Below are 23,465 nucleotides of genomic sequence, written 5' to 3'. Positions count from 1 at the left end.
TCCATTTACAGACAATTTGTCTAACTGTGAACAGATAAGTATCTCTTCGCGGTAACTTTGTAACCCTTTCCAGCTTTATGTAAAGCAAAAATTCTTGATCATAGGTCTTCTGAGATCTCTTTTTTTGTGAGGCACGGTCCATGCCAGCAGATGTTTCTTGTTAATAGCAAACTCAAAATGTAGGAGTGCTTTTTATAAGTCAAAGTATCGCTAACCCACACCTAGTTTCACTAATTGGATGCCAGGTTTGCCAACTCCTGTCATTAGCCTAGGAGTTCAGATAACTTTTCCAACCCACACTGTAAATGTTTGACTGATGTATTCAATATGTACAAGAACAAAACAATAATTTGTTTGTTATTAGTTAAAACATTGTGTTCGTTCAATATTGTAACTTGGATGAAGATCAAACCAGATTTTAAAGACAAATTTATTTATTTATAAATGCAGGTAATTCCAAAGTGTGTAATTGCCCCTGTATTTGTAGTCATTTCATTAAGCACGAGAGAGACCGAAACGGAGTCCACAAATTAAAATCACAATCCAATTTTGATATTGCGAAGCAATGCAATTCCTTATTGTAAGTATTTTGTACAGCAAAAATGGTTGTGAACCTAACCAAGATTCTGTTGGCACCTGTATGATAAAACCCATGTCTTGACAGGCACTGGATCTTTCTCATAGTAGACTGTGTAGTTTTCAGAACAACAAATCGCTGAATCTGCAGCTCACATGTCCTCAGTGAATATCAAACTACAAACTAGAAGACAATAAATCCCAGAGAGCACAGGAGAGTGGATTGCAGGAGGAGAAGAGCAGCATTACCTCATTCTTTCTGGAGGAGCGTCATCTCACCCTCACATCACTTCTGCTAAGTGCTTGCTTCCACATCAACACTCCCAGCCAGGCAGCATCCCGCACCCTTCCCATCATGACTACACACACCCAAAGCATCTCTTCTCAGGAACCAAACACCAAAACACACCCTTATCAGCCTCACACCCTCAGAACACCTTGGCAATGACAAAGCAATGTCCAGGCAACTACCCACAACACCCAAACATTATGGCAGCAAGTATTGCATGGATAAAAAGTTTCAGATTTTTTTTTTTAACTCAATATTCATTATTGCTATTTTTGTTAAACTGCTCAAATACAGTGTGCTAACTGTAAATACTTGGAAAGCTTGTCAGATCTGAGACATTTCATGCAAGGATTTCAGGGACAAGGAGAAAACTGATCCACACAATTGCCAAAAATGTGAAACTAGGAGAAATAATCACTCACGTAAAATAATGATACAAATAGATATTATTTTAGTGATCTCAATGTAGGTGAACTGCAAGTGCTACACATCAACCTCTAACAAGTTCAGAGATGGCAGACCTTGAGTTAGTGCATGTAGAGGACACTCGGACATGGATTTACGGGTGTACACAGCAAAGGGGGTGTTGAGCCAGCTGTCGCGCGCACACGCGCACACACACTTTGACAGCGGCGTTAATGAGATTTAGGCCATAAGAAGCCAAGCAGAGCAGGGTCTTAGCACTAAAGCGGTGTTTTTGTTTAGTCATTTAAATGAGGACCTGAGCCATAGCACAATCTCGCGCACACACACGCACGCACAGCGGCAGAGGGATTACCAATCTCTGTCAAGAGGAAGCTTTAGATTAGACATTCATATTCCCTCACCAGTGCAAAGGAGTGGTGGTTGGCACAGTAATCTCTGACTGTGTGTGGCACTAATGCATGCATTATGTATGTAAATCTTTGTTCAGCTCCTCCACACAAATACCATTATGATAAACAAGTACTAAACCACAAACATCACAAAACAATACCATGCAAACATCAACTAAAATGTCATCTAAAGGGGTAATTCTCTCACAATTAACATTCTGTAATAATTACCATACCCTTAATGATGTTCCAAACCCATATGACTTTCTTCATTGAACAAAAAAGGCTAAATGTTTGCCTCAGTCACTGCATCTTTTTTCCATACAACGAAACTGAATGGTGATTGAGGGGTGAGGGTAAAGAAAGTCAAACATCCATACAAGGGTGAGCACTACTGGGAGAACTACCACTTTAAAACCAAAGCAGAGCATATCTCAAATGTGCCTTTCAAACCTTCCCAATAATGAAATAAATCTAGGTCTAGACTGACTCTAGGGATGCTGAGGTGGCATTCTAAGCTCCTAAACGCAGCAGAAGGGCTGCCGCCACCTTCGTGTGCCAGTCTACAGATTAAATCCATACTGCTGATGGGACTCCTGCTGACTGACAGGCGGCAGGGGTTGGCAAGAGCAGCTCTGCTCAAAGAGGTAGAGGGGGCCCAGGCCTGCACACACCTGCCACACCTAAAGCACAACACACGGCTGCTGTACCTAATATAGGGGACTGATTTAAATGTAAAAGGCAATTCAAGATTTAGACATGAGCTAAACAAACAATAATGCATCTCAATTTACTTGCAAATCTGTTAAATTAGAATAAACTCCCAAAGCTAAAGAAGGTTAGATCTATTAGAAAGATACAAGCAACATGATCAAACAGCATGTCGACAGCAATATTGATCTAATTTAGGTTAATCGCTCTCTAGGAGAGCATGAATCCGGAGACACTGTTAAAGGTGTTATGTCATAAGGAATAAAATTCTCTTGATATTTTGACGTAAGAGGTCTTTCATTATAAATAAAAAAAATAAATAAATAAATTTAAAAAAAACAACGCACTGTAAATTTCAGACCTCAAACTTAATTCCCAGTGCAATAAAAGCATTTATTCAAACAAAGCTGAAAAACACCTCATTCTCCATTTCTGAGACTACTCAATGTAATTTGGGGGCTCATGAATTCATGACTGCCTCTACAGCAGAGAAAATGCCTACTTCACATAATCACACCCTTAGCCCCATTCACTGGCACAGTTCGTAAACAGAGAGAGCAGGGCAGACAGGCCTTGTATGGCCTCACTACTCCTGAACACCAAAGGGGACCCATCTGGGCTATTTTGAATTATTTCTGTGTATAAACATGCACTAGACAGACACTCTTTGACTGCTTGATACACATTTCAGCCCGCTTTTAAGAGACGTGGTGTCAAGTTACAACTCCGAAAAGGAGAAGCCATTTGGTTTCATTCAGCTGATGTACCTTTTGTTATTTTGAGAACAAAAGCGTCATGGACACCGTCTTGCACCCATCTGTGCTATTTTTAATTGTTTATGTAAACATGCACTAGGTAGACATCTTTGACCGTTTTGATGCACTTCTCACAATGTGCATTTCATTGCAGGATGATAGTGGAAACTGGATATGTGTGTCAAGTTCACACTGTGCTTTGTACTATGAATGTGCATCATGTGTGTCTTTCAATCATGAATGTGTGAATTCCAGCATGGATTGCATTTTTTTGGCTCGTATGAGCGTGGATTGCTTGTAAACCGGTCATAAAACGATTCAAGCTTTGCAAAGGAACTGTTAATGACGAATGGGGCAGTTAAAAACACTTGAACATAAAACCACAAGTAAACAGTTCCATTCATGAATATTTCAAATGTCATGACTGTTTGATAGTTTATGGTGCGGACACACTTTCAACACCGGCCGTGTCCATTGACACCAAGCAATGGCTTGAGGCTAGTGGTCAAGGGCTATAAATAGGTAGATATTCTAATTTTGTTTTAATTATCGCATCAGCCTATACATTTTCCCATTTGGCCGATTTTTTCTTTATGTTGTTATGTGCCATCGTGTTACTACAATAATAGGCCGGTGTGCAATGTCATTTAAACGATCCGCATATCAGAGATGTGCTAGGCGTATGTTAAAATGCTCACCCGTTTCATTCTCCCTCTCCCTCTTCAACAGATCCCTGTAAATTTCCCTGTCTTGTCTAATGATAAAAAGGCAAATATCTATAAAACTAATATCATATACAGTCTCTGCAAATATGCACATATCTCGTTAAAACAGATGTAATAAACCTCACACAACTTGTGCAGATCCAGCATCCTGTGGAGCACTCATAAATCTTCCGCTGAAGCATGTATTCTAACAGTCTCTCCTCAGCAGTTCCAAGTCACTTTTAACTTTCTTTTCTAATTAGAAGTCAAATATCAATAAAACTTCAATTATACTTAGTTTGCAAATATGCAGATACCTCATTTAAACGGATGTAATTCACAAACCGTTGAGCGGGTATTCTATCAGCCAGAAAATAAAAAAAATAAATAAAAAAAAAACACTTCAGGATGAAATGTTACTCTCATTTCACAAATCATGACGGTCTGACCTGTGACATTCCAAGCCATTTAAACAGTAAGGAGATTGTCGCTCGCCCTGGATCCACACGAGCGCGTTAGTGCAACTTCAAGGCTGCGTCCGAAACCAGGAAAATGTACATCCGTAAACAGTTTTTTTTTTTTTTTTAGTAAATGCGATTGCTAAATGTGGACATGCCATCCATGGTTGCTGGACTACTGTGTGTACTGTTATTTCCTTCTTTCTTATATATTAACAATTTCTTCATGTGCATATAAATTACAAAACATTGATGACTAAATAGAAATCTGAAGAAACTGCAATCTACCAAATCTATAAAATACACTTATTTGTGTGTGTGTGTGTGTGTGTGTGTGTGTGTGTGTGTGTGTGTGTGTAATTGAGTAAATATAGTGCTAATTAAGAGTTTAGTATTTTTATAGCAATTATATGTTTGTTATTTACTAAATTAAATTGTGTGATATATCTGCATTGTATTGGACTATCAGCCACCCTGCTCTCTGGATTTTGGCATCAGCCTTTTTAAAAATAAAAAAAACATATCGGTCGACCACTACTTGAGGCTGCCTACAATAACTTTCTAAACAGTTTATTTGTGTTGTGGCTGCAGTAGCCAGTGCATGCAGCACAAAATGGACCGGGACACCGGTTGACCGTCTGCACAATACGCCACAACAGGCACTTCCAGTGTACAAAGCATTTAGATGATATGCTTTTGACGTGACATGACACCTCTCACATCCAATGTAGACAGGTTGCATGTGTTCACAGCTGTGCTTGAGATGAACAGTTTAATACATTCGGATGCAATGTGTTAGATGCACGTTGTGTAAATGCTGAAATTTAGTTTTATAGTGTTTTGGAGCTTGTTAATGCTCTTCCAGTTGAGTTTCAAATATGGCTGTATTAGCCAATCATAACCATTTGTTGAAGTTTTAAGGAGGCCCTTAGGCCAAAACAAAGCATTTCAGACAGAGGGCCAGATACAAGGTGTAAAATTATCATGCATTACTAAAATAATCAGTGGACCCCAGGGAAGATAATTCAACTATAAATAAAATTAAGCATTTCATGACCCTTTTAACTCAAGACAGATGATCTTTCATCATAAAAACACACATTTTCCTTATCCCTACACTTCAAAAGGCTGAATTATACACAGTATATTATTTTTAAAACAATCCCTTACAGGCTTCAATTTGCCATACATTCAGTGCACAAACACAATGTTCTCTTGTTTGACTGACTCCATTATGACTTTGAAAGTAAATACAGCCAATTTTAGGATTTGTGCAACCATATGACCATGATAAACATCTTAAACTACCACTCCTTCTGACTTCTACATGTGAGATAAGTTTAGATGATGAGCTGTAAATGAATATGAAAATCCACCTTATTACCTAATCATCAAAAAATATATTTTTAGCTAGACAAAAAGAAAACTTAAGACAAAGGAAATGCATAAACCGGATATGACAAGTGGGTCAAAGAAACAATGCACATACTTGTCTTTACGTGACCTAGAAAAGATTGTGAAATTCGGAGAACAAGAATGGGTTCAAGTACCATTTTTGTATGGTGAGAAGCTGAGCTATGTATTGAGAAAAGCCTGAATAAATTGGATAACACAGATTTCATGTGTTCTGTATGAGAGAAATCTGCCAAAGGAAGAGGGTAAACTGTCAAAGCAGGCGGTCGGTTCATCACTGTCTCCGTTTCCCTTCCTCTATTGTCCAAGTGAATTCAGCAATAATGCATCAAGATGCCCCCATGGTATTCTATCAGCATTCACAAAAACTGTCCAGCATTGGCTGGCAGGCAAAAAAAAAGACCATTCACGCCAGTGAATCAAAGTATGAAGAGAAGTTAACTTTTTGTTTGATCAGCTTTTAAATAATCAACTAATGTTTCAGTCTAACCCACAGTAGCATTCAATTTTAAAGCATAAAACAAAAAATTATGCATTAATTCATCAAGTGGGTTGACTCATGGAATTAAGCCATTAAAAGAGTCCCATTGAAAATCATGTTATGATTCTAATTAGTTTCAAGAGTAACATCTCGACATTAACATCCCAAGCTAAAATACAGACATGGATACATTTCTCACGTTTTTGTAAGGATAACAAAAGATTTGCTCCAGCAATCAATATCTTCATTAAGTGCTTGTTCAAAGAAAGTCAGTCTACAGCCTCTTTCATGATGGGGGAAACAGGTTTACATATTCAACTCATTTTAAAATCACTCCTATCATTGCCTCAAACCACAGGGATTATAAAAACCCTTATTTGTCCAACTCATGCACATTCGAAGGTTAATTACAATGCGTGTAGCATAGCTGTAAGACACTGAATCTGCACGCACACACGCACACACACACACACACACACACACCTTTTTGGGTGACTAGATTAAAACATCCTATCTGGTGTCAGTTCATCGAACACTTTTCTTTGAGTGCCTAAAAGCTCTCTCTAAGCTTATTATAATGATGTCAATCCTGATGGGAGACAAAGGGGATGAAGTTGATGTCCAGGCTTTGTCTAGAATTCCTGTAGTCATCTGCTCAAGACATTAAACCAGTGTTCTTTTCACATGTTAAACTCCCTGATGAATCTATACTATCTTTGACTATGGTCACAAGTTTAATGAGGTACAAGCAATCATAGAGGTGAATAGATTATGATGTTTTCCTTCATACATTCACAAACCTATTATATGGCATAACATGCCATAAACTTGCTACGGTCGGTTACAAGACAATCCACTAGACATCAAAGTTACTTCTTAGTTAAACGTAAAGATATAGTTGTGAAACACTAGTTTAATTTACAAATTAAATTAATAAAATAACACCCGAATAGTATCCCGAAGCATTCACTTTCATTGTATAGGGAAAAACATGTGAAGAAAGTGAATGTTGACATTTTCACACATGGCTCATTTGGAGCATTTGTTTTGGAACCTGGTGCATTTTCTCGGTTTTATTAGGCATATAAGACCACAGCAATCACACTCAGATTTGCACCAAAACAACTGGTCCAAAACCACCTGGATGAGGTAGTCTAGGTCCAATTGCATACGAACTCTGGAGCAGTTCGCTGGTGGTTAGAATGCAATCCCATGACCAAACGGATCAACAAACCAAACAACATGTGCAAGTTTTACAACTAATAGCCATCCAAGTGATGAATAATGTTTATTTTGCAGCACAACTTCTGATTGGAACATGCATGCAATGTGGCTATGTAATGCACCCAAATGTCGAAACGTGCGACATCCCTCTAAGTACATTTTCTATAGTGTGCCATCACAGTCCTGTGTGAGAAAGGAGATTAGAGGGTTTGTGAACTTACAGCTCGTCACGTTGCCTCTGTGACAGCACCATGGTGGCGGTGGGGACGGGGCGGGGAGAATCAGGTAATGAGCGTGCAGAAACTGCGGTCTCCCTTGGCAGGAGATCAGAGACAGAACGCCGTGGCCGAATCGCAGGGTAGTGAGCAGCTCACACCAAAACACTTCTCCTTAATGACTGTCTTCGGGAGCACCATGCATTGACAGCCTGCAGGCACCTACCAGCCAGACAGTCACTGCACCTGTGAGAGAACAAGACACATTCAAAATTCGGTCAGTTTGGAAAGGACAAATTATCTCAGGCCCCATTTACACTTGGTATAAACCCTCTGGGGCGACGGACGTGCCGGCGCATCCTGCTGGATATTTTCGTCATTACAGCAGAAACAACTTAAAATACTCATTTTTGGGTATACAGATAAGTGTAAGACATCATTAGAGACTATTAAGGGTCTACTTTTATTTGTGTACACTCACAATAAACAACAAAATCTTGTGCTTTTGTAAAATAAAGAAAATAAAAAGGGTGAGCTTTCAGCAGTCTCTGTGTTCACGAGCATATTTCAGAAACACGTCACAAAAATGAACTGAAACTCTGCGAATACTTATTACACAAACATGAAACACATGTCTAAAGAAAGCTTAAAATGTCTACTTTTAAATAAAACAATTCAAATTTAAAACAAATATTCTCCTGCAATGCAATCTGTTTGAAACTAAGCAATGTACAGTTTTTACCGGTCCATCTCATTATCTGTAATGTGATCCCACCCACCACCAGAGCACGCCATTCATACGCTAATGTGCTGAGACGATCAACACAAATGTACACGCCCCCTGACTGTGAAGTTGTAAACACTTCATTCATTTTTCTGCGTGTTTGCAACGATACACAGGCGACTGTGAGGTTTGATTTAAACACATTTCATTCATTTTTCAGCGCGTTTGCAACAATACACAGACGAGAAATCTCCAGGATAGTATGGAAGATTTCAAATTTTCCTCAGAAGAAGAGCAGGACTCCGATGAACGTTTGTATCTTAAACAGAGATCTGATCCAGCCAAGGATACAATTTCAGACGAGTAATTCAATTAGTTTTCATTACCTGACATGCTATTTTATATCAAATGGAAAATATGTTCATATTTTACAAGTGGTACTGTTTCCAGACTTACCAGCCAGGATTCAGAGTATTGAAATTTTAAATATGTCCTAATAAGCAAGCTTTAATTACATGTAAATGTTGTTTCGGCTAAAGCAGGCATTTAAATTGTATGCTATATGATATAAAAATAATATGAATGTTTAGATTATATTTTATCTAGTGTTTAAAATGCCTCATTATCATCAACAAAGCTTGTGCTTGCAAATATGTGTTCAGGTTAAATTAGTAAAATACACTTTAAATATGCCCATATTAGAAAATCATTATATTATAATATTATGTGCTACTAATCCGCGCATTCGTGCAGTTTTTTTTCTCTATCATCAAAACTGAATAGCCTATGTTCATCAGTGCATGGTTACAGTCTATATCAAGCAGGGACACGTTTGTGTGCATTTTATTTTGTGATTTCACGGAATTAATAGAGAGTCTCCATAACGGCGACAGATTGAAACGCGGCGTCCTAGTGAAGACTGCGCAACTCGCGCAGCAGCGTCGTCCATGCAACTGATAGCAGCGGACACGAGCTCAGCTTGATTTCAAAAACAACAGATTTTAGCGCTAGATCTCTTATTTAATAACGGACTAAATGAATGATCTGCTAGTTAACTGGAGATGTTTTATTTATTTGTATTAGGTACATCCTTGCCTCAATGTTTCAAAAAGTGAATGTGTGTGAAACCACAGTAAAAAACAATTGGCGTTGATTGACGCCAATCGGACGTTCATGTTTTTTTTTTCTGTCTATTTGAAAGTTAAGCTAATAATAATATGTTGCATTCTATACGGCCTGATTATGTCATTTTTTAAGTTACATAGACTGCCTCCAGTTTTCCTCAACTTGACTTAATTAAGAGGCGATATATTTGACCGGCATATCATCAAAATATCCGTAAAACGAAACCAATTTTTTTCTAGCGGAAACTCTGGGTAGTGTAGGTCTAAAATTAAGTAAAGTCTTTATGTAAAGAAAATATATAGTCAGATTACTTCTTTTAACTTAAAACTTGATTTTGATCATTAAGTCTCCATCCCTCATTGATAGGCCCAGGGGAGGGGTCTTTGTATCCTCAGGTGTGAAATAAATCCATATTCAAGATAGGTAATATGCGAGGAGGCGTGAACTATCAACACTAAAAGTGTCTTACAAAAGTTTAATTACTATATTGTTTTCTATGAATGAGTGATCAGGATGGTTTTCACATTATTTTGTAGCAAAAACTCTAGGCTACAAGATCCAGTTCTCAAATGTCTTGTGGACAAATGTTTAGTATGCGTTATATGACCTTATTTCAGTGACTTAATTTATTTTTTTTTTCAAAATCCATGCATAAACATTATTTTCTCAAAAATACAAACCTGTACATGCATGTTGCTCACATATTATTGTAGCCCAGTTTGTGCTGAATACAGTGTAATCAGACTTTAGCCATTAATATGTTTTTAAGTAACTGAAAGAAGCACAAATGTCAAGGCATGTCAAAACTTCTCCAGGGCCCAAAATACCCTCAGACCCCAGAGGGTTAAGTGGGTCATGACATGAGGAATAAAACTTCCCTTGATCTTTTGATGTGTAAGAGTTCATTGTACTATAAAAACATACTGCAAGTTTCAGAACTCAAAACCACCTCCTCAATTCAAAAAGAGCATCTATTTAAACTGCAAAAAAAATTTTGTTTGGATTTTCCTTAATTTGTGACATCACACGGATAAATATATCAGCACCTGACAGCCTCTACAGCAAGACATCAACACCTACTTTTACATAATTGCAGTCACCCACCAGCACTCAGGTAGAAAGGTGAAGAGAACAAGACAAATGCGGGTACTATTAAGGCTGACAAAGTCAAATTCTATATATTCGTCAAATTTGAATTAGTACCCATTATGGTTTTTCAAATATTACCTTTCATGTAATGTGTTATATAGCTGATTGTGGATGTCAAAAAAATTGCAAAGTTTCAAAAATCAAAGTGCACGACGACACATGGAGTTATTGAAGAGTCGTTAGTAATTTCAGACTTACGTCCTGTACTAACCTACGTAATTTGGTTACAAAAACCCACCTCTGGTCTTAATTGGCTGCTCGCGAACAGCTTTGACCTGCCCTCAAACACTATAGTAAGCGGTCTGACCAATCAGAGCAGAGTAAGCTCTCTGAATGGAGGAGTTTAGAATGAATGCTTTAGAACCAGTCGTTTTTGAGGTAATGGTTAAAAGGTAATGCTGCAATTTCAATTATGAGCAAATTAAAGTGTTTTTTGACAAAACTATTTGGCCCGACCACAAAACTGGAAAATTGTTTCATGTCATGATGTTTTTATATTTATAATTTATGGTGCTGCTGTGCTTGAGTGAACAGTTTAATACATTCGGATGCAATGGGCTGTTGTGTAAACCTGAAATGTATTTACTTGGAAGTTAAAAGGAGACACTGAGAACAGATGGCCATAGACAGGGTGGGAAATTATCTATATTATGACCTGTGCAGAAAAGCTTTACTAACATAATAAGTGGGCCTCAGGGGAAAAAAATACAATTAACCAAAAATGACAACAAAAAAAAAAAAGAAAGTCAGTCTACAGCCTCTTTCATGATGGGGGAAACAGGTTTAAATGGGGGGTCATGACCCTTTAACATGTTTCAGGTGACCTGTTTGAAATAGGACTGATTTATATGGATTTAAATCCAAAATATTTTGAGATTCATCCACATCAAGATTTGTTCAAAAACACTTGCACTTTGAACATTGTAGTGCAAGTGCTAATGGGTTCTGGCAACAACGAAGGGCTGCCTAATCATCTGTCAATCAATGACTGCGGTGAAACAAGAGTTTTACACTTTTCTGGTAACCAACCAAGATGGATCCTAATACCAGGTGAAAGCACATACACAATAACAGACCTCAAAATGCAAATAAAAGCAGCCTAGAAGAGTAGTGGCCACATAGCCTTAAGGCAACAGTGAATAAATAACATAGTCCGTTCCTTCTCTGATGGTAGTTTTGAGGGGTTAACACATATTTCATCAGGTGTTCCATCTGCTCCATTTCCCCCAGCACTCGGTCCACTATGTGGTGTGTATTGTAACAGACATCTCTTGCCCCTGTCAGGATCTCTGAACACATGCAAAAGGGACCAATGACCCAGATTTTAGCATCAACCTACTTCTGCACTCCATTGAAATACACAGCTTGATAGCAACAAGCAAGTACCTTTTGGGTAGCTGTTTGATATACGACTCTACAGTTCGGAAAAGCACTGAATTGAGAGTATCCTCCTGGAAACAAACAGCTTGACTTTATGGAGTTAATCCAGCCATTAGATTCAGTTCTCTCCAAGATGGGACTGATGGCACAAGAGAAAACATTATAAGCCTCTTAGTTAGACCTGTATTCAAGTCCAGTTAGTACCCTACACAGAAGGCCTACAAGTGGCTTGAGGGAGTCCCTGTTATTACAAACAAGAGATCAGAACACTGCATTCCTCACCCAAGCAGCAAAACACAAAACGCTTAACTTTAAAGATCCTGTGAAATCAGAACTAAAGTTTTGCTGCTTTTAGTCCTTATCTATTGCTATTAGCTTTAAGGCCATCTATATGCTAGTGTACTTCAAAACTTTTTTTTTCCAAAAGTTTTCAGAAGATAAAAGTATTTATGCAGTCTCTCTCTCTTCTGGATAAACCGAGCCAGTTAAATGTATGACTCTCAACTCTTCCAATCAAATGCTTTCTATAACGAGAATGTCCCCTCCTCCTGCATCTAATCAGCACATCTGGCTGTGTTCTAACTGGAGAAGATCATGACTTTGCAGAAGGGAATAAGGCATAGTGATGATCTCTGCTGAATAACGTTGCAATACAGGAGTTGGATGCTAAGAAACTCGCTGAAGTTCTTTCAAATGTTTATTGCAGCCGTTTTCGTTCAAGTTCCTTGGGATGTACAGAACGAGTAAGTGTTGATTATTCTTAATGTTAGTGTATTGTAATTCATAACACAGATATTGTGCTTGTAAGTTATTTATCACTGTCGCATACGCATTGACGTCAGGGTCGTTTTAGGTATAGCATAACTCATCAACAGACCCAATGTGCTCCATTTGTTTGTAGGATGGTTATGTAGAAAGTATCTAAGATCTGTGTATTGTGCTTTTAAAGCTCATAGCTCACTGTGCACTTCATTCCCTGCCATTTTGAGTAGCATTTGACACATATAAATGGCAATAAATTAATAAAATGCTGCTTTTATCAGCATACTTCATGGGTTGAATATTTATCATTAGCTTTTAAATTGCCAGATCCTGAGCACCACTTGAACAATAAACATCTAGAGAGGCTCTGATATCCACTTTCACTCCTGACATACCAGTCATTACAACCACTGAGATAATCACATACAGAGAAGCAAAAATCAATTCACCAATGTCATGCCAACATCAGCAGGCCTGCCAATCCCAGCAGTGTTACTTGGGATGTCAACCAAAACTCTTTTCCTGTCTTTCTCCACTAACACAATAGTTTAACATTGAGGGAAGCAGGAGACTACACCAAAAATGTGAATGATATGCAAAGAGTAAGAGGGGGTCTTTATCCTCCATCTCTCCTCTTCTTTTTTGTGACTCCTCTATTAAAATGGAACTTGTAATGACACTGTAGCTCTTTCACATCCAGTTATTATTTACCATGGAAAATAATAGTTCCTTGCGCGGGAAATTCCTGCACACTTTTATTCACTTTACAGTGCAGCTTAAAATGATTAAACCAATAGATACAGATGAACAACTCAAATCAATAAACTTGTATTTCTATCAAACTGTAACTCCAGAAGATGCGCGAGTAAATCCGATCCTTCTCTCCCTCTCTCGCCCGTGCAGATGTCAGCATCACGTTTGAGCACCTGTTGAATTTAGTAAGTGCAGTGAGGGAGCGCTTTGTCAGATACTGAACTTAAGATGTTACAGATGTATAAACTTTTCTAAACTTGTTAATTCGACATGCAAATAACATGATAAAACTATCGCTCCTGTTAACAATTAACAAAGCGGTTAACATTGCAAGTGTGGATGCCATGCGAGGAGCGGACGTTTGAATGGCGAGCTCTGTGCACTTTGCTAGTTTTAATACTATACGTGTCATAAACTGGTGAGATTCAATAAACCCTGTTCCATAACTGTTCTATGAAGAAAATGTGTCAAAGAATTCAAAATTCTCAGGCTCCGGAGATATTAAAAGCCACTTACAAGCTCAAGCTGATTCCCTTCAGCGGCAGACCGAAAGCCCTGGACTCAATTTGGACAGTAAAATGAAAGAAATCTGGTGTGAACTGATGAATGTGTCGGCAATGCTGACTAAGGTCGTTGCAGACTTGGAGAATCTTCCTGTGATACGTCGATCGATCACTTCCATGGAGCCGAAATTCTCTGCATTGATTACAAGAATGGAGGGATGTCGAGAAACGGATAGATTATCTGGAGTCATCAGAGAGGGAATTAGCTGCTAACCCACTAGAGACCAAGGGAGATTTTGAACCCATCTTGGAAACACTGGGGATTTTGAGAATCGTAATTGACGAAACAACGCCTGAATGGTTGGAATTCCTGAGCATGAGGAAGGCCGAGGTATGGTAAAATTCCTAGATGGGCTCTTCCCGATTCTGCTCAACATAACAGGCCATAAGCTGAAAATCAAGCGATCTCACAGTGTCCCGACTCAGAGATCTACGGAGGGAGACAGGCCCCGATCAATTCTGGTTAATTTTCTGAGATCATACGATAAAATACCTTGTGTTACGCGAAGCGAGGAGTAATGGAAAGCTGTCTTGGAAGAACCACAGCATTTACTTGTTCCCAGACTTTGCAATTTCAACAAGAGAGAAATGAAAACGATTCAGAGAATGCAAGAATCTCTTACATCAACAGAAGGTTGCGTTTGCTCTGATGTTTCTGGCCAAACTGAGAATTGATGCTAAGGATGGCAGTGGAGAATTTAAATGCCCACAGCAAGCATTGTCCTAAATAAAGACAAAGGAGTGAGTAAGCCATTTGGTGATTTTCATGTTGCCGCCTAGTGGACCAGACTCACTGAACATTCTCTTGACTGTTCGAGGAAACTGGGTACTTTTTTTGTTTTGTGCTGGTTCCGCCTAGCAGCTAGAGTTTGTTTTGTGTATTATCATTTATTCGGGACAGCTTGGATCAATTGCTCGTTTTGGGTGCTTATCCCTCCTGTTGGCTGGAGTTGGTTTTGTGTAATATTTCATGCAGTACATTGGTGTTCGAAGCCCATTTTTATTTTTTTTTTTGTGCTGGTTCCGCTAGCGGCTGAAGCTTGATTTGTGGAGGTACACACCTTCGAGATAGTTAAGTAAATGAATCTACAAAAAAATGGTAAATATTCCACTTATTGGCTAGAGTTTGTTTTATAGATTATCTTCTGTTGTGTAATTCTGCTAATTTTTGTATTGAAACACCAGAATTGAGAAATCCAATGGCAAAGTTGTTACAGGGGCTCTCGGAGGCATAATTGGATTGTTTGAATTTAGAGGGATGCAAGGTAATTAAGGACTTGCCAACAGGCAAGGCTCTGGGGTCAGGCTGTTTTGCAGCTGAATTTGTTTTAGATCTTATGCTACAGAACTGGCTCCACTTTTGTTAGAAGGAATCGTTAAAGAATGGAAAGCTTCCGCCAACAATGACACAAGTCAGGATCAGACTGATCCTTAAAAAGGATAAAGATCCAAGTAGAGGTCGACATTTTTTTAACATAATCGGCAAATATCCAAGTATATCAAGCCGATTATTAGGCAGGCGCATCTGTGGGCAGCCTAGTGTTGTTGTGGAACAACAACAGAGTCATTTTCAAGCAGAGTGAGCAGACCTCACAAGGAAGGAGCTAAGTTCCTTGGAGAAAACTGTAAGGATTAAATTTGTATAACTTCTTTACATTTAATTACATCTTTTGATATGTTACTGCCAACTTCAAGAAAAACGTGACAAACGCGTTGCTATCATGTCACAATATCTAAGCAAGAATTTAGCAATTACAGAGAGTGAATCTGAGACTTCTATTTGTTCTGTTTGTGTGTCTTATATTTGAGAGGGTTGTCACTCAATGCAGAGAAATAAGTAATAAAAATATACCAACGCACTATAGGCTAGTGAAGGACTGGCTTTGGTAAGCTCGGACGTTATCGGTTCTGCTGTCGGTACTGGAGAAATTAAGAAAATACATTTATTATTGCTATAAAGAGAAAGTTATTTTATCTCGCCAGCCATTTCTATGTATAATAATATGAAACCATTTGTCTGTGATGCAATTTAGCTATTCGCAGTCAGAGAGAGAGAGAGACAGAGAGAGAGAGAGAGAGAGAGAGAGAGAGGATATATCTCTCTCACGCGGTGCCACAGCGAGCACAACACGAGCCCTGCTTAATGAGTGACGACAGAGGACAGAACTAAACATTTAAACATAGCCTGGTTTAGATCTGTGATTATTAGTCTGATTTTATTTTAGATTTCGCCTTCCAAAGATTATAAAAATAATATTTATACATAAGCCGCATTCTGTCTAGCACAACTTCCTTCCCTTCACAGCGGTGCACTGACATTTCTCCCTAAAACTCAAATTAAACGTCAGAATCAGCACGATCGGTGATTGTTGTATAATGCAGTCTAGCTACTGTTGCTAAATTGTGGGACGCTTTTAATAATAAAGAGCGCAAGAGATACCGTTCCCAAGGCGGCGCGCGCTCCAAAACAGACCGCAACGAGACAAGCAAAGTATAGGCTACTTTGGGTTTCATGTGCGCGTCTAAACGATCAACTATACACAAAAATATGTCAAAACGACCGGCTTGGAGATTCACTTAAACACAGTTTATGTCTTAAATGGACGTAGTTGTGGAAATAGTTGGGAGAAAATATGGTGCATCAGGAGTCTATTAGATCTGAACTCGGTCTTAAAGGGGAAGCGGTCTAATAAACAGGCTGACGATTGAGCCATTACTGCGAATCAAACAACAAAAGGCAGGGCCTGAATTTCGTTTTTTAAACTGGGGGGGAATTCCCCCCTTACATGGGGGGGATCTAAAGATTATGGGGGGGGGGGGTAACTTTTGATGCATTGCTAATTTCATCATCTTCATTTATTAATATATACAGATTTGTATGCATGAATTGTGCATTTCCAGTTCTCAAAACAGTTAACAACAACAAAAAACTTTATACAAAATACACCATGCTCTTCTTCAAATTGACATTAAGACCTCAGTTTAAACTAGGCCTAGGCTATATATTAATGTCTCTCTATTTCAGTGTCGTTCATGTGTTTCAGTTCAGTTCTTTGCTTTTTTTTTTTTTTTTAAACTTCATACAAAATACACCATGCTCTCCTTCAAATTGATATTAAGAACTCCTTTCCACAAGCGCGTGCTCTCCCGTGGCGTCTGTTGTTGCTATGCAACCATGAACTGCGCTCTCCATGATGACAAGGAAGTATCAGCAAAAGATTAATTGATTTCTAACCCTTGCTTTACTACTAGATATATTTATGGAGATGAATAATAAGGCGCCCTGTACAGCTATCATGATCAGCTGTTCGGCCGAGAATTCAATGTTGTTACGCTGTAAACTGATCAGTTGGTTCGTTGCTGCCGCGTTCTATCACTCGCACACCATAAAAAGCAAAATGGTTTATAATGTTTCAATTGCGTGATTAAAATGACATTATTTGGAAGCGGATAATTTCTTCACAAACAGCTCATTATGACTCAAAATGTTAGAATGCTGCACCTACACTCGATAGTGTGGATAAGATCAGCGCAACGCAGACCACTGCATTGACAGCGTGAAACATGATCTGTCTGTAACAGCCAGGGCTCAGCGGAAGAGAATGCCGGTCCAGCGCTGATTGAGGTATTAAATTCGAAAATAAAATACAGTGAGACATCTTTTTTCTCGCATCTGTGAATTTATTTTTTAATCATTTGCTCTGAGATGAAGCAAATATATTTGTGCGGGAATTTCTCGCACTACAAAAGCTAACCTTGCGGGAATGGCTTAAATTATGCGCAATAACGTTTATCTTTGTTTAATATATATTATAGCCTATATATATATATATATATATATATATATATATATATATATATATATATATATATATATATATATATAACAAAAAGTACAGGATCGATAAGCAGTATCGGTAAGAGAAGTAATACCATTAAAACCTTAACGATACCCATCCCTAGTTATGCCTGTGCTTCTCTTGGATGCTCTGAATATTGGATTACGTGTCTGGATTGCCCCTTAATTAAAGCTGCATTTGGATCTCAACCTTCGTGTCTCGGAGCAGTTCGTAACACCTGCTTTGTTTATTTAATATATTTGTTATACATTATTTATACAATATGTTTTTACATTATACATTTTTTATTTAAGTGTACAAGTGCAGATTGGTCAAGTGTTCAATAAATGTATTTCTTGAGAAATTTATTTGAGTAATTATTTGTGTTACATTTTATCTTTCAAATAAAAGATTCAAATAAGAAGTTAAAAACAAGCACATATCGGCCAAAATAAATCGACAGCATTAATCGGCCGACCCGGATTTCGGCCTGAAAAAAACAATATCGATCGACCTCTAGATCCAAACGAGTGTAAGAGTTACTGTCCAATTTCCCTGATCCAGCTAGACGTAAAAATATTGTCAAATTCTGGCGAACCAATTAAGTTATGACATCTCTTATACATATAGATCAGATGGGGTTTATTCGGGGCTGCAGTTCTTCTGATAACATTAGGTATTTCATCAATATTATGTGGCCAGTGGCAAATGATCATCCAGTCGCGGCCATCTAACTCGACGCCAACAAGGCATTTGATATGGTAAGTGGATGGATTAAGTTACTTTATAGACACCCGGTAGTGGCGGTACAAACAAATGGATTAATTTCAGATTATTTTACTCTGGATAGGGGCACCCTGCAGGGTTGCCCTCTTTCTCCATTACTGTTCTGTCTTGCTCTGGAATCATTAGCACCCCTGATAAGAAGGGAAGATGATTTTCCAGGGGTGATGGATGGAGGTATGGCACATAAGCTTTTGCTTTACGCAGATGATATTTTATTATTCGTCTATGATCCCATTAGATCTATGCCTTGCCTCCATAGAATTATTAATATCTTTTCCAAGTTCTCAAGATACAAAGTCAATTGGTCTAAATCTGAATATTAGGCTCTGAAAACGTACTGCCCAGTAACAGCTTTCTAGCCAGTTGTCTTCTAGTGGCCCAAACAGGGCATTAAGTATTTGGGCATTTTATTCCCAGCAATTTGTGTGATTTAGTTAGAGTTAATTTTGACCCCTTAATAAAAAGTTGAGCGATGTGGGCAGGTGGGTTTCATTACATTTATCTATGATTGGAAAATTTAATGTTATTAAAATGAATTGTATTCCAAAATTAAACTACCTGCTGCAACCTTTCTCTGTAAATGCCCCCCTTATTAATGGTTTAAATTCTAACATAAAAAGGATGACAGGGTAATTTTATGTTAGAATAGAAAAAAAAAAAAGGTAAAAATACCCCTGGAAACCAAATATTGCCCCTTAATGAAAAGGTTAATTTCTGATGTTTTAGTGTTACGAGAAACCAACACTTACTGTAACCTCTTCAATTCTTATAGATAAGCTTACACATTCTCAAAACACATAGGCTAAATCACCATTTTTGTACCAAAACATGCCATAGTACTTTTCTCCATGTAAACTGATTTAACCAGCAGTCAAAAACAGTGGGTCTATTGATCCAATTGTGACCACGAAATCTACATTTCACACATCAAACACTGGAGCTTTTAGTTGCCATAGAGAATGCATTACGATTCCACACTAGCACTAAAATACATCATCGCAACCATAAAGGAACAGATGGACAACTGGAGAGTGCACAAACCCACAATCCCAAAACATGCATTTCAAAACGTACTTCTTGCCATGCTGCTTCCATCCCAGTCATTACAAACTGCCTGTAGGAATTTCTTAAACAATTACTGTAGCTTGAGCATAGCATTATTTCAGCCAAGGGCTTGGAGGAGTTTATGTAGCAACTGTCTGTGTGCAACAGAACCATACATCTGAAGAAAAAAGAGTCAAGTATTGTTTATAAATTACCGTTACAAAAAAAAAAAACACTAACAAGAGCATCCGATTAAGACAAAGAAAGAATTTAAAGAAATCTAGCCCATGCCGTGTTATTTTTTTCATTGTTAGTTAGTAAAAACAGGCAAGAGATCTTCAAAAAGAAAAGATAAACTAACAAAAGATGTGTGAGAGAAGTAATGAGTCAAATCTGTTACCAGCATTTCCCTGTGCAACTTCAACCCCAAAAAAGTCAGTCCGTTTGTCAAATTTCTTTAGATCAGTGCAGTGGTCTCAACCCTGTTCCTAGCACACCCCCCAAACACTACACATTTTGGATACCTCCCCAAACAAACACACCTGATTCAACTCATCAACTCGTTAGTTGAGATAGTAGTGTTTGATAGCAGAGTTTATGGTAAACAACTATATTACCCATGGACCAGCAGAGAAAGCATCACCAATCAGAGAACCATGACCAATCAAGCCCACGAAACATGCCTTGGAGTGACCGCGCGCACCCATTTTGCACTGTGAATGACGTAATAGATTTGGTCTCCCTTCACCCTTAAACTACTTTTATATGTTAATATCCTACTATTATGCAATAAGTGGAAAAAAAAATATATAATAATAATAATAATAATAATAATAATAATATATATTCAACAACCTAAAATCAATAGTTCTATATATTCCCATCGTTTTTTATTGAATGACATCATTCACAATACTTCGTGGGATCCTAAGTCCTCATGAAAGATGATAAGGCAAGTACACACTCTTGTACCTTTGTCAGATTTAAAAATAATTTTTTGCCTCAAAACAAAGTTTGTGATGTTGTGATTCTCGTCAGAGCTAGTTAGTTTGGTTCATGGCTTACAACACTTTTATGAAAGATTTAATGAAAAGTCTATGGGAGAAATGAATGGGGAAACACTTCCGGACCCCAGATGGATGAAAAAGTGGGCGGGCACTGTTGCGCTCTATTGAGTTGTTGCTTTCACAAAGAAGTTCATGAAGATGATGGAAACACCACCAGTGGATGTGCAAGTCAAGAGGATGTGTGTGTGTGTGTGAGGAGGTCTGGAGATGCCTGCATTTGTTTAACTCAAATCTTAAGGAATACAAAAGACATCTTTATGGGTCTAAACTCTTATAGATTAATAGGCCAGTCTGTCATAGTCCTTTAAGTATCACTTAGACAGATGGCAAAAGGAAACATCCCTCTTTGTGAAATTGTGCTTGCTGACACAGCTCGCTGGCCAATAAAGCTTGGACTAATAATAACTTCTTTCAGTCCCTTGATGGAATTGCCATGATATCCAGACCACATTACATTTCTGCTGAGGGAATGCTGAGTAGTAGCTCATCTGGATGGCACAGAGAGTCCAAAGATGACCAAAATATCACTAACTTGAGAATAAAATGTCAAGTGCATTGCCTAAAGACACTGGCTACCACCCCTGGAGTCGTAAGTTCGAATCCAGGGCATGCTGAGTGACTCCAGCCAGGTCTCCTAAACAACTAAATTGGCCCTGTTGCTATGGAAGGTAGAGTCACATGGGGTAACCTCCTAGTGGTCGCTACAATGTGGTTCGCTCTCGGTGGGGTACATGGTGAGCTGTGCATGGATGCAGCGGAGAATAGCAAAGCCTCCACACGCTCTATGTCTCCGTAGTAACGTGCTCAACAAGCCAAGTGATAAGATGTACGGCTTGACATATCAGGCGCGGAAGCAAAAATTGTGATGAAGAAATATTTTCATTGTTTTTTCAAAATATAGTGTCATTACACATTCAAAATATCTTTAATACAATGCACGAGTCAACTAACACAAACTAAAACAAGCCAAGACACTTGAAATATCTAGAGGTTGTGTACACCAAACTTGGCACAATAGCTTAACCATTATGATCAAGATAGTTCACAAGGTAACATTTATCAAGATGAGGATGTTATAACTAAATAACAGATGCACTTGCCTCCTCAACATCACTTATAGAAATCCTATTGAAATTGATCACAAAACCAGCATCTTTCTTGGCTGAACCAAATTACTCCACTACTTTATTAATATCACACCACTGCATCGCTATTAAATCAAGTACAGCAATGATGGATGATCATTAGGGGATGCAAAACACTTGCACTTTAGCAAGATATGGTTAAATATGCTTTATAAATATAAAGATGCCCAAGTTAACTGCAGGTGTGATGGCCACATGTCAACACAATGATTAAACATCCCACTGAAAAAGTAGAATCTTGCTGGTATGCATGCAAAGAATCAACCGACCTGCATTTGAGATCGGGCAATAACCAATATAGCCACAGCCCGGTACCGACTTGACAAATCTTCAGGTCAAGTCGCAAGCAAAAAAAAATGCATTATGCATTAGCAAACAAGCTTCATAATTTTCATTCACAATAACAAACACCAAAACCTCGAGTCGACTGCTCGGAACGTGTCTATAATGCCCAGAATTGCTGTCTAGACAGGGCACCTAACTAGGATTTAAAACAGCCTAAGACCTTGACCATTCTTAAGCTCGTTTGCATATGAAACACATCAAGTTTAACCTATTAGATATCGACTCGAAGGCACCTGTGATAGCCAAAATGCTTTCTGGATAGGGTAGGTGTTGACAAATGTGTTTGACAATTTGGCATATTAAAAAGTGACGTTTATTAGTTATCGGAAGGCACACACGAGAATGCAGTCTATATAGGCAGCTCACAAGAGTTTCTAACCCAGCCCTCATCACGCTTATTCTTAACAGGGCCGAACTGTACAAGAGACTGTCCATGTTCATATGAATGTTTACGAAAGATCAAATAGATTTTCTTGACACGGCGTTGGCCAACTGTTGCTAGCTGACATGACATTGATGAAACGACGTGCTGATTCGCCGACTACATACATCTCGTAGAAGCCGCTAGAACAGCAGACCAGGACACAATAGAGTGTTTGGTTAGCAGCGATTGAGTTCACACAGTCATCCGTTGTGCTGCCAAAATATGTGAGGAAAAAAACAGAAGCTAAAGTATTTCTCCAACGGCCGCGTCCGCCATTTTGAGACACCGAGAAAAGGAGGCGCAAAACTTACAGGCAAACAGCATTAACCGGCTAGTTTTCTTTAACATTACTGCAAAGAGTGAGATTAATGGTCTGTTCTTACCATACAGAGTCAGCGCTGAATGTTAATCCCCAGAAGACGCTGGTAAAGGAAGAAATACGTGTTATTTTCGAGTCAAAAGGGGGGGACTCAAGTCTCAGGGTCTGCCTCCTTGCAGCGCCGCATTCGCCTCTACACGGTACGGGAGCGCGCATAGGCTGACTTCATCATCAGGCGGAGGCGCGCACGCCCTTCTAAATCACACCCTCCTTTACTGTGGGCGTTTCTTTATTAAATAGTCACATCATCACATATTGTCTCGGTTTTACTGCAGAGGTCTACAAAGAAAATGAACTATGAAAAATTATTTCTCACATCAGTGACCTTAATCAGAGCGT

The 23,465-nt window shown here is 38.5% G+C and overlaps 1 protein-coding gene across 1 annotated transcript in view; it reads right to left on the bottom strand.

Moving 5' to 3' along the window:
- LOC127629829 (lissencephaly-1 homolog A-like) overlaps window positions 1–23,260 on the bottom strand; it is a 54,552-nt gene extending 31,292 nt beyond the window's left edge. Inside the window, exons 1-2 of the mRNA XM_052107091.1 lie at window positions 23,131–23,260; window positions 7,648–7,887 (exon numbers count right to left, since the gene is read on the bottom strand). Coding sequence (XP_051963051.1) covers window positions 7,648–7,679 — 32 coding nt within the window. The 5' untranslated portion in view covers window positions 7,680–7,887; window positions 23,131–23,260. The remainder of the gene's footprint in view (window positions 1–7,647; window positions 7,888–23,130) is intronic.
- Window positions 23,261–23,465: the final 205 nt, after the last annotated feature.

Source organism: Xyrauchen texanus, chromosome 36 (assembly GCF_025860055.1).
Source record: "Xyrauchen texanus isolate HMW12.3.18 chromosome 36, RBS_HiC_50CHRs, whole genome shotgun sequence".
NCBI lineage: Eukaryota > Metazoa > Chordata > Actinopteri > Cypriniformes > Catostomidae > Xyrauchen > Xyrauchen texanus.
This window is presented reverse-complemented; position numbering and strand designations above follow the sequence as displayed.